The sequence below is a fragment of the Passer montanus genome, unplaced genomic scaffold, assembly GCF_014805655.1.
Source record: "Passer montanus isolate IOZ18808 unplaced genomic scaffold, ASM1480565v1 scaffold160, whole genome shotgun sequence".
NCBI lineage: Eukaryota > Metazoa > Chordata > Aves > Passeriformes > Passeridae > Passer > Passer montanus.
This window is the reverse complement of record NW_024363161.1, coordinates 167,657-178,754: the sequence shown is the minus strand read 5'-3', so window position 1 is coordinate 178,754 and position 11,098 is coordinate 167,657. Positions and strand designations below refer to the sequence as shown.

Genomic DNA, 11,098 nt, shown 5'->3' with positions numbered 1-11,098 from the left:
CAGGCCTCTTAACCTCCCTCTTCTCACCCACCAGCTCCTACAACTCTGCACAACAGTTGTCTGCTTTTATTTCTAAAATGTTTTTCAATGTGGTTTTAAAGGACTGGTGTTTGTTTGGAAGACAATCTTTGTATTCTTTCATATTCTTACTAAATTTTCTATAGCTATTCCAGCTATTCTTCCTTTGCAAGTTAAATATCTTGCTCATGTGGACTATCTTGACCAGAACGCCACTCCAGATATAAAAGCCTTCAATTTGCTTGAGCTCCTTCCCTTCCATTGTGATTTTCACATCTTTTTCCCCCTAAGCAGCCACAAGTGAACTTCACCTTAAAGCTTTTATAGATGCTAATTCCCATTCTTTAAGTCAGCAAACTGAATGCTGTATTTACTGCCTTCACACAACGCTGAGATTTAAAGGGCCTTCAGAATATATCAGATTAGCCACACAAACAAACTGACCCAGCTGCTTTAGGCTGTGAGTGGTAGAACATGGTCCCTCTATGAACATGGGCTTCCAGTGGCACAAAGAGCCAAGAGCTGCATCAAACAGCCTCCAGGTGCCTCCTGAAGCTGCCATCTCCAAGGGATCTGAGGCAGAGGCCTGGAGGGACGAGGCTCTGGCACTGCTCAGTGTCCTCACCAGCACTCACAGAGTACTTGAAAGGGATAAATGCCCCAAACCATTTCCAGGCTAACAAGGCCGGGCACTGAGCTCACACTGACCTGCAGAAGCCATTGATGATCCTGCCTGACACCACTCTGGTGAGAGCTCTCCAGTGCTTGGCTTCTCCTTCCACTGGAGCTCCCAGCAAGACAACGTCTTCAATGATCCCTTGTGAGTCTGTCGAGGTGAAAGCAGAACAGTTCAGATTCAGAAGATGGATCAGAAAATATTCTTATGTGAAGTGTGTTCAGATGTGCACTACACAAAAATCAAAATTTAGGTGGCTTCAATTTGAAAGACAGAAACAATGGAAAGGAGGATCATAAATAAAACTGCACACAACTTAAGTGTCCACTTGGAGTTAGTAAATGTGAAAAACTGAGATACTCAGACAGTGCAAAGGACCAAGCTGATGGCAAGAGGGAGAAGTGGCTTGGCCTCTGCCCAGAAAGGTGCTGTTCAAGCAGAAACCTCTAGAAAGGTCTGGAAACCCCTGGAAAGATCTTTCTGCTGACTCCTTGATGTGGGCTTGCACAGAGCTTTGAAAGAGCCCCTCTGTGAAAGCGTGTGAGATCCCACAGAGTGAGCAAATGTTGCCATACGTGAAGCATGAGGAATTCTTCCCACAGCTGATTCTATAAAAAACATTCTGAACATGCAAGAGGAAATCCCAAATTGTTAATATTGATTTGGAAGTAGCAACAATGGAGGGACTTGCCAATACCCAGTGAAGATCCATCAAACTGCTTTGATTTCCTTCTGCTGTAACCTGAATGCCCAGGGCCTGATTTGCTGAACAGCAGTGTTGACTTTTAAGCATAATAAATCTTCCTCACTTATCAGAGAGCTGCAGCTGGGCAATTTCAGGAGGAATAATGATGGAATAAGAAATATTGAGCAGCTCTGCTACTTTCCTAAACTCCTGAACAATATATCAGTATCTTCCATAAATCTTTGTAAAGAGAAATGAAGGCTGTGATGCCACAGCAGTTAAATGGAAGACTCATGAGCAAAACATTCCAAATCCATACTCTGCACCTGTGGGAGACCAGGTCCCACAGACCTGGGCTAAACTCAGCATTTGAGGGAGAGCTGCTGCCTGGGCACTTTTGAAATGCAAATCACTTAGCTTCCTTTCCCTGATAGCAGTAAAGGACTGGAGCTGCCTGCAGTGCCTGCAACCTTCTCTGCTGTGCAAGTCCCATGCCTGACAAATCCAAATGAGCACTCCTGGAATTACTTCTTATTGCAGAGCAATTTTTGCACCAATCAAAAAGAGCAAAGAGCAATTCAATTTTGTGAGTGTAATCTGTGAGCAATAAAGCCCTGTTCCCATAATTATGGGCAATGAAAAGGAAACACAGAGTCTTGCAGGAAGCTCATCCCAACCAAGGTTCTAAATTCCATGTCCATGGTGTGAGCCAAGTGAATAAACAATCAGCTAATTCATCAGGATCCTGAATATTTGGGCAAGGTGTTAGAAGCTTTTTTCTCCAGTCCTTTGTCCAGCTTATTGCTTGCTCAGAACAAAAAAAAGTTTAGCCTTGGCTGAAAAATGCTCATTTTCTTTGAATGTTGACAGGATAGAAACCTGGGAACAGATCATTAGCCTGCAGAGCAGCCGAGGCTCGAGATAAATGAAATCTATTTCACAGTTTGTAAATCTTTTAGATGATGAAGAACAATAAAGTCTGTAAAAGCAGTGAAAAGAAAAAATTAATTAATTAACCATTTACCCTCATAGAGAGTGGCTAATGAATAAGGAATTTTATAAAGGAAAATTTCCAATCAAGTCCAAGCAGGTGAGAACAGAGTGAGAATGAGAGGCCAAAATTCAAACCTGATTAAGATGATTTCTCCAGAAAAGGTGTGGAAGAAAGAAGCTGTCCCAGAGACCATAACCAATCCTGGGAGCTGGCCTTTGCTGTGCCCTAGGGATGCAACCACTGGGAAAGGGAAAGCACCTCAGCACATCAGTTCTGACTGGAGGGAGAACAGCACTGGAATTCAGCTCTGGCTGTGTACAGATGTTCCAGGGCAGAGCTGGCAGCAGTATTCCCAACAGGGAGCACAGCCCAGTGGGATACTGGTCACATGAGCTGTGATCAGTACCAAACACCCAGTGTGTGACACCTCACTCCTGTCACACACAGCTGGGTGTCAAGGTTTGGTCTCTGGTGGTAACAGCCATTATCAATTTGCATTAGTTTGCTAATTGCTAAGTATTTTCTAAAAGGCATGGGAAGCGCGATGAAGAAATCAGAGCAATGATCCTCCCACGCAGTAACGTGTCTCTGATGGCTCATTTACTCCATATTGTCATTTTCTGGAAACCTACTGAGCTTTGGCTCCCGAAGTGATCTGTCATGAAGTATCCAAAGGTTGTTCCATTGCTTTGCAGAGAGGCATTTGAACAGAATCTGTGTTCCTGCCATGGTGTTTCACTGGCCAACCCATCATTAGCTCTTTGTCCTCAGAAATGCCAGTGCCATCTGGATACAGGGCCCTGCACGACAAGGCCGTATGTTCCTTTCGTGTGAGACATCCAAGTCCAAACCCAAATCAGTCTCAGCTGTCCCAGGTCCCAGCTCTGCTCCTTCTGTGGCTTGCTCTGGAATGTGCCTGTGAGAACGCCTTGGCAATCTGTGCTGAACATGCTGCTTTTCATCTCACAAACAGCTCAGCTTTCAGAATTCAATTAAGGAACTGAAAAATCAGTGTATGGTGGGAGCTGTTCTGATGCATCACCACGATACTTGGATTTCTTTGGAGTGGCAGCCAACCTTCCAGACCCCTAAGGATTTCCTCCCTAAGCTATGGGCTCATGTTGTTCCAGAGCCTGTAGACTGAAAAAAAACCCTGGAAATACCTCAGCCCTTGGCATTCTCAGGACACAAAAAGTGTAGATCTAGGGCCAGATTAAGATCTGGTTCTGGCTCCAGTGTAACTCCATAAGGATTATTCTGGATTTGATTATATTTATTTTGAGAACAGAATTCCTGTATTTGAAGACTTTTATCTTAAATCAGAAGTGAAGTTCTGGCATACAGCTGTCAGTCCTGACCTTCTCTATGCTCACTTGACTCTGTTCCCACCTGCTTGGACTTTACTGGACATTTTCCTTTATAAAATTCCCTAGTTATGTTTTACTGTGAAGTAAGTGGTTAATGAGTTAAATTGCTAAGTGGGGGGAAGGCAGGCTGCACACACTCACTGCTGACTCAACTCCAAGATACAATTTCCATCAACTGATCATAACGATTTTACTCTTTTTTTCCCCCTCAATTAAAAATAGAAATCTATTAATAAAGAGAACCACAATGGGTAATAAACTGGCAGATGGTTTTATACTTGACTTTGGGGGAAAATTACCATTAAAATAGCAGATGACAGTGGCATTTCAGAGACTTAAATGGAAGGCAGGACTCAGGGAATCAGATACAAGAGCTGCAGAGAGCTCCCAAGAAAGGCAAAGCATCCTCTGCTGGGATCAGGCAGTGCACGGGCAGCTCCAGACTGATCACAAATGTCACTGGTTGTTTACAGACCAAAATGACCCACTGAAACCCCTCAAGTGAAGACAGTGGATTTTTTCTGCTGGACTGGGGAAAATGACAGAAGAATTTGGCTCCAAAGGCATTTAAACCTCGGGGTTTTGTTTGTTTGTTTGTTTGTTTTTTTCATTTTCATCCTGTCCTAAAAGAGCCAAGCTATATTCTTCCTCTTGGAAGAAAAATTTGCCCACCAGGAGTAAGGAAAATAAAAGAAAAAATGGTTAGAAGGTGAATGTTACCTTTCTCCTGAGCCATTTCCTGCAGGCAGAAGTAAATCACTCTGGCACCCAGGCTGAAGCCAATCAGTGTGACAGGTCTCTGGCCCTGAGAAAGAATGAGAGGAAAAAATGTCACCAGATGGTGTTTTCTCTGGAAAGAGATCAGGCTGGGGATCCCTGAGAGCCCAAGACACAGAGCACCTGCTTGTGCATCACCTTTGAAAGAGTGGAGCAATTTGGTTGGTTTCAAAGGGATCAGGTCTCCTCAAAGTTATGCCCAGTTCAATGTGGAGAATGTATTTTGTATGTTTTGATCTTCAGAAAATCAACTGAAAACTAGTGATCATAAGTTACAATGAAGGGGATGTTTCAAACAGAACCAAAACAGATGTTGCCCTTGGTTTGAAATTTCCAAATTAAAACCTTATTCAAGGAACAAAATTTTCCTAGAAATGTTTCAATACACAGAAGAAGAAGCCATAATACAAAAATACTGACCACTTCCAGATTTCATGCTGAGTGACAGCAGCAGCATGCAATGGTTATAAAAGATAATGTGGCTTCTAAGCTTTAAGCTTTTATTTTGAACAGCCTAATAAGATTTTCTGTAAGATTAAAGGGAGCCTAATCCCAACATCAATGAAAAATGGTCTTTGTAATATCCAGGGAGCAGGTGTGCAATGACACCCCAGACATCTCATTAACTAGTTTCAGACTCTCCAGCACACTGGAATGTGTTTTCACAACACCAAATGCTTAACAGACAAGAACAAATGCCCCATAGCAAAAGAAAGGGCTTGTATGAAAAGAAGTTTATTGAGTTTTCTAGGATTGGGTTTTTATGAGAAATCAAGTTTGCTCCTCCTCTGCTGTTCCACCTTGCTGGGACACACAGCTCTGGGGCCACAGCTCCCCTTGGGCTCCCCTATGATCAGCAGTGCCTGGTGTGAGACAAACACATGGCCAGCAAACCCCAGCTCTGGCCCACCAAATAATGGCAGGCTCTTGGGGGGGCAGAAATGTCATTTTTCAAGCCTTTTCAGAGAGACTTCTGTCACTTCTGTCAGTTGTGTTCCCTTCTCTGCAGGCAAAGCCACAGCTCACTGGGCATTCGCTGCCACCCACTTTTCTCTCAGGTTGCTGTGCAGGTGCCTCTTAATGATCCATAAATATTTTTAAAACTTTGTATTTTCCTTTCCTTTTCACCCATCCTCACCTCCTGCTCTCTGACTTCCACTAGGTGAGTGGGCCTGGCTGTGTTGTGACATGGTTAAGCCACAGGTCATTTATGACCTGGATCTCTTCTTCCTCAGTGAGAAAAGCTTTAGGTTAAATGGAACAGATCTCAGCAGGATTTCTCTGATCCACTTGGAACCTCCTCCTTTTCCCCAGCAATCCAGATACCTGCTGGTCACCTTCATGCAGCACTCTCTGTGTGTTTGTTTTATTAATTTTTGTCCCCTTAGAAAGACACCATTTAACCAGCATGAGTATAAAATGTCACCTCCCCGGGCAGCTCCCTTCCAGCTGTTACTCCTGGATAACTGTGGCCAGTTACTCCTGGCTAACTGTGGCCAGTTACCTGCTGCCTGCTGAGCAGGATGTGCGCCAGGTGTTTGCCCACTTCGGCAGAGCGGTGCAGACACACTCCCCAGGGGTTGTCAATGACACTGGCAACAGTCAGGAGTGATGCTGGCCAAGTCAAGGCTGTCACAATCCCTGCAACACACAGAGGTTCCTCAGAAAACACCAAAAGCAAGAGAGTTCACTGAAGTTAAAGGCTAAGCCTAGGAGCTTATGTCATTTCCAGCTCTTCTTTCCCAATAGCTGTGCTGAGAAATGCTTTGCTGGACTAAAGATAAGAAAGAATCTGATGTTCTGGCACAGGGGGGGTGTGTGCAACCCATGTGTTGGGACGTTTCTGTGCAGCAGTAAATGTGTAATAATAGAGGGAAATGAACAGTCACAGGTGAAGGAAGGTGTTTCCAGCTGTAACTGTAACAGAATGATGCAATGACACGATGGCTCAGCAGTCCAGGAAAGCACAGCTAAATTACAGGTGTGGTAGAGGAGGTTCTCAGGTCACTTCTGCTGGGCAATGCCAGCACTGCCTCCTCCAAAACATTCCTTCTTTAGGAAAGCTCCTTTAACACTGAAACTGCACAAGAGCCACTCAAACAGATCTGATAGGATTTACTTTCTTACCTGACAAGACAGTGAATTTTAGGGCTTCTTGAGCCATCATGTTCACAAAGCCATTCAGCAGGGAATCCAAGGCATTGCCAAGCTCCATCAAGTACTTGGATTCCCAGGCCAGGCAGTACTGCTCACTCGAGTGCAACATGCTGCTCCACGGGGCTGTGAAGCTCCCTGGGAAAGGTTGCAAAGATGGAATTCATGTTTGGAGAGAACACAATGGCTGATTCCTGGCAAGAGGAGGCCAACAGAGCTGCAGGACACTGGAATAGTCTAGCAATGCTATTAATGACAGATCAACACTGAAGGGCAGAGCAGAACTGTCAGTTAATTAAAAGCCTTCCCACACTGTTCCTTCCCCAAACAATGCAGGTCAGGTTGAGGCAGCTGCTGATCAAAGTGACACAAGATCCCCCCAACAGTCTGTCTTATTTGGGGACACACGGATTGGCAACCACTGGCAGCTCCAAAATCACAAGGTGGCAAATCCCATAAAACTCCTGGCCTCAGTCCCTCTGTTTGAAGGACTGTGTACACAGACATACACTCCTGTAAGGAGGAAAATGGATGACAACCCTCGTTTTGTTCTTTAAAACATTCTAGCAGATTGCTAGTTATGGAAGAAGAATGCATATCATCTGTAACTCCCTTTTACGGGCAAACAGACACAAAATGTTCCTGGAGGGACACACTTGCCTCTCTAACTGTGCCTGGGAGCCCTCCAGCTCTGAGGATTTGGACCTCTGGCAAGTGAAGAGAGAAGCCAAAGTACAACACTGCAAAATGAGAACTTCCCTGTGACAGCAAGCTGCAGCCTGGCAAGTGACAGGACGAGGCATCCTTCTGCATTAATGATATCCAGAGTTAATTATGGTGCTTCTCAATGAACTGGCAGCTGTTCAGTCAGCTGAAGCTGAGCACATTAGCAGACAGGTGACATATTTTATATGACAAGCTACACTGGAAAACAAAGTACTACAGACCTTTCAAGGTTTCCCCTGTAAGTCACCTCCAGAGTGCTGTGCTTAACAGGATTCACTTGACAGAACTTTCTTGCCAATAAACCTCATTAGCTGGAGATATGGAGAGAGCCAAACCACACTATTTTCTCTTAATTCCTGGTGGATAAACATAAGGTCTCAGAGACACTCTGTACTAGTGCTGGCAATCATCTCCCAGACAGATCTTTTCTGGCAAAACCATGCAAGAGTTCCTGTCAGAACTATGACTACTCCCAGTCCTGCTATCACCACCAATATAATGCCCTCTTTTTTTTTCCTCTGTTTGCCTGGGATTGCAGATTGAGCTGCAAAGTCTTATGGTGAGAATTGATGTGGTTCGGTTACCATGCCATGGAAATGTGGGGCAGACATAGTGCTTTGTGAGCACAAACACAGCCTGGAGTAGGACACAGCCACAGCTCTTGGAGCTCCTCTCAGCTTCTCATCATGTTCTTACCATATTTGCCAGTGCACAGCCATCCAGTGATTGCTATGGTGATGTGGAGCTGCTTCCCTTCCGTAAGTGGGAGGAATTCAAACTCTTCTATGGCTCCCACACGTTTCTTCATTTTGTATCCTACACACAGCCAGGAAGAAACACATGGCTCAGGGATGGCACAGAAAGGACATCCTCTGCTAACAGTAGGAGTTCGTTAAGAAATTAATTGGGTAATCTGGAGAGGGTTTTTTTTCCTTTCCAAAACCCTCAGTCAGCCCATGCATTTCTTATAGCTTGGTAAGGAGCCAAAATGATCTTTCTGAGGTTGTGCGATCTGAGGGAATCCAGCAGAAGGGTTTTTTTGCTGTAACAGCTGCTTTTCTCCATGGCAGCATCTTTCTAACCCAAAGCAGGAAGTTTTCATTTCCTTCATTAACCACACACCAAATATTCTTTCCCTATTTGGTCACCAGGGGCTACAGAGTACCTTAATCAGCACTGAGACAAAATCTCACGGATTACACCTCAAATCGCTTCCCTCACTCTGCAGAGAGCTCAGTGGGGTCATTAACTGTGTTTGCACACATGATACTGTGCCCCACTGGCTGAGAATGGTGTGCTCACTCTCTTACCAGTAAGACCAGCTCCTGCTGCTCCAAAAAGGGATGCCATGACAGCAATCCCAGCAGTGGATCCTAAAGCAGCTGCTCCAGCACTCCCGATGACTGTGGCAGCTCCCGCAGCAACCAGAGGGGCAGCCAGGCCTCCTGTCAGACCTGAGGATGCAGCAAGAGATATCACCAAAGTATTATCCCTTAAAAACCCCAGGCAGGCATTCCCCTGTGCTGGGAGAGTGCTGCTACTGCTGCTGGAAGAGCTTTTTGCACGTCAATAAAGAGGCTTTCTGAGACCCTCCCCAGGCCCTGAATCTCTGCCCAGATTCTTTGACTGACTCCAGATGAATGAAGAATAATTTCAAAGTCAAAGGAAGACTATGTGGTGATCTGGGGTGAGCTCTGCTCTGTTTGCTCAGGAAACATTGATCTAATCTCACACTTTTGATTTCAAAGTTGAAGATCTGATACTCTTATGACAGCAAAGAAGGAGAAAACATTTTGAAGGGGTGACAACCTCAGTTTAATACTTCCCCCAGCTAGTGAAGCTACACTGGAATAACTTTTCCAGCTAATTCTTTCATGTTTATTTTTGTGAGGCTGAAAATACTTTTCTTGGAGTCACACCCCTCTCTGTCCCTGGTGCTGTGTCCCCAGAATGGCAGGGGCAGCCTCACCAATCACTGTTCCACCCCCAACAGTTGCCAGACCGATCAGCAGGTATCTCTTCAGCTTTTTCCTTCTTTCCTTCTTTCTTCTTGAGACTTCTGCAGTTCTGTGGGGGGATTAAAAGGACAAAGACTAAGGGAAAAGCCCAACGGATAACAATGCTGCATCAGAATCTGCTTTTGTTCTCCTCAGTGTAACTTCCCTCCCAGGAACAGTAAAAAGGAACATGCAGGTGTGGACTGTGACAGCACACTGAGATTTATGAGCATGGATTTAGAGATTTAAATTGAATGGATTAAATGGACCACAGATTTAAACTGAAACAATTTAATTGCTGACAAAAGCCAACAGATATTACTTACTCAGAAAACCCTTCCTAATAGGACTGAAGCTTGTAAAGAAAAAGAAAGAAACAAAAAGTCAAAAGCATTTCATTAACTATATGCTGCCTAAGTGTCCTAAAAAACCACAAGAAAGCTAAGAAGAAACAGGGAAAAGTGTTTGAAATAAAAGGGAATAGGAGTAATTTGTGCTAACAAGCAGAGATGCAATTAAACTGTTTTTCAAAAGCAGTGTTTACGACAAGCTGCTTTCTAATTGTACATCACAATATAATAATATAATAGGAATTAAACACAGTCATCAGTGTGCATTTAAGCTGTATTTTAACAAGCTTATCAGAAAGAGGTAAATAAACCAAAAAGGAACAAATACTAGTTATTAGCCACTACTTTTGACTTCTCTCCAGTGTCTTTGTTTTTTCTTTTGCAAGAAGTGCTTCCATTTCAGAGGAAAGTGGGAGAAACAGAGGATACTGGAATAAGTTGTTTCAAGAGCGAGGTTCCTTCTGGCCTGTTTGCACAGCAGTTAATCTAGGCCTTGAAACATGACAATTTATCTTGCTTCCAAACTTGGATATTTTCCCTGTTAATCCTGCCCTAATTTTGGATTTTCATTATCCCTATAATTGCTTAATCTTTCCTGGAACCTCCTAAGCACGCTGTAATTTTGATTAAGACAATTTTACACAAGTCCCAAACAATATGCAGCTTTGTGAGGCGCAGCAGGAGGGGAATGGAGCTCAGTGGGTGAAATCCCTGAGTCACTGCACTCACTGGCAGAACTCCCATGGACCTGCACGTCATGGAGACTTTGTCTCCACAGAGCCCCTCCAAAAGCCATGGCTCATTACCTTATGCAGCTGCAAACATGCAAACGTGGTATCTGCAGAGAGCAGCACCTCTCCAATTTCTGCACAGCCACAGCCACTCCTACAGCCCCACGGACAAAGCAAGGAATCATGGAATATCAGAGAATCATGGAATCACCAATATCAGAGAATCATGGAATCACTGACGTTGGAAAAGATCTCCAGGACCATCAAGTCCAAGCTGTGCCCAATGCCCACCCTGTCCCCCAGCCCAGAGCACTGTCCAATTGCTCCTTGGACACCTCCAGGGATGGGGACTCCACCACCTCCATGGGAAGCCCCTTCCAATGCCTGACAGCCCTTTCCATGAAGAAATTCCTCCTGATTTAACCTGAACCTCTTCTGACACAGCCTGAGGCCATTTCCTCTCATCCTTTCCAAATGCTCTACTTTGTGCCTTAGTCACCAGTCTGAATGCTTGGCTTTGGATAAAATTGCTCCTGGAGTTCCTTATATGAGTGCTGCAGCCAGGCTGTTCATAACTAAGCTGGCAATACCCAGTAATTTCTGTTCTTCATGAGGTTCATCAG

At 44.5% G+C, this 11,098-nt stretch overlaps 1 protein-coding gene across 3 annotated transcripts in view; it reads right to left on the bottom strand.

Moving 5' to 3' along the window:
• The window catches only part of TMCO4 (transmembrane and coiled-coil domains 4), a 39,025-nt gene that overhangs the window by 16,410 nt on the left and 11,517 nt on the right, over positions 1 to 11,098 (bottom strand). For all 3 annotated transcript variants that reach the window (XM_039703135.1, XM_039703134.1, XM_039703133.1), the window contains 7 exons: positions 9,367 to 9,464; positions 8,708 to 8,851; positions 8,094 to 8,213; positions 6,645 to 6,809; positions 6,022 to 6,158; positions 4,461 to 4,545; positions 727 to 844 (listed from right to left, as the gene is read on the bottom strand). In XM_039703135.1, coding sequence (XP_039559069.1) covers positions 727 to 844; positions 4,461 to 4,545; positions 6,022 to 6,158; positions 6,645 to 6,809; positions 8,094 to 8,213; positions 8,708 to 8,851; positions 9,367 to 9,464 — 867 coding nt within the window. The remainder of the gene's footprint in view (positions 1 to 726; positions 845 to 4,460; positions 4,546 to 6,021; positions 6,159 to 6,644; positions 6,810 to 8,093; positions 8,214 to 8,707; positions 8,852 to 9,366; positions 9,465 to 11,098) is intronic.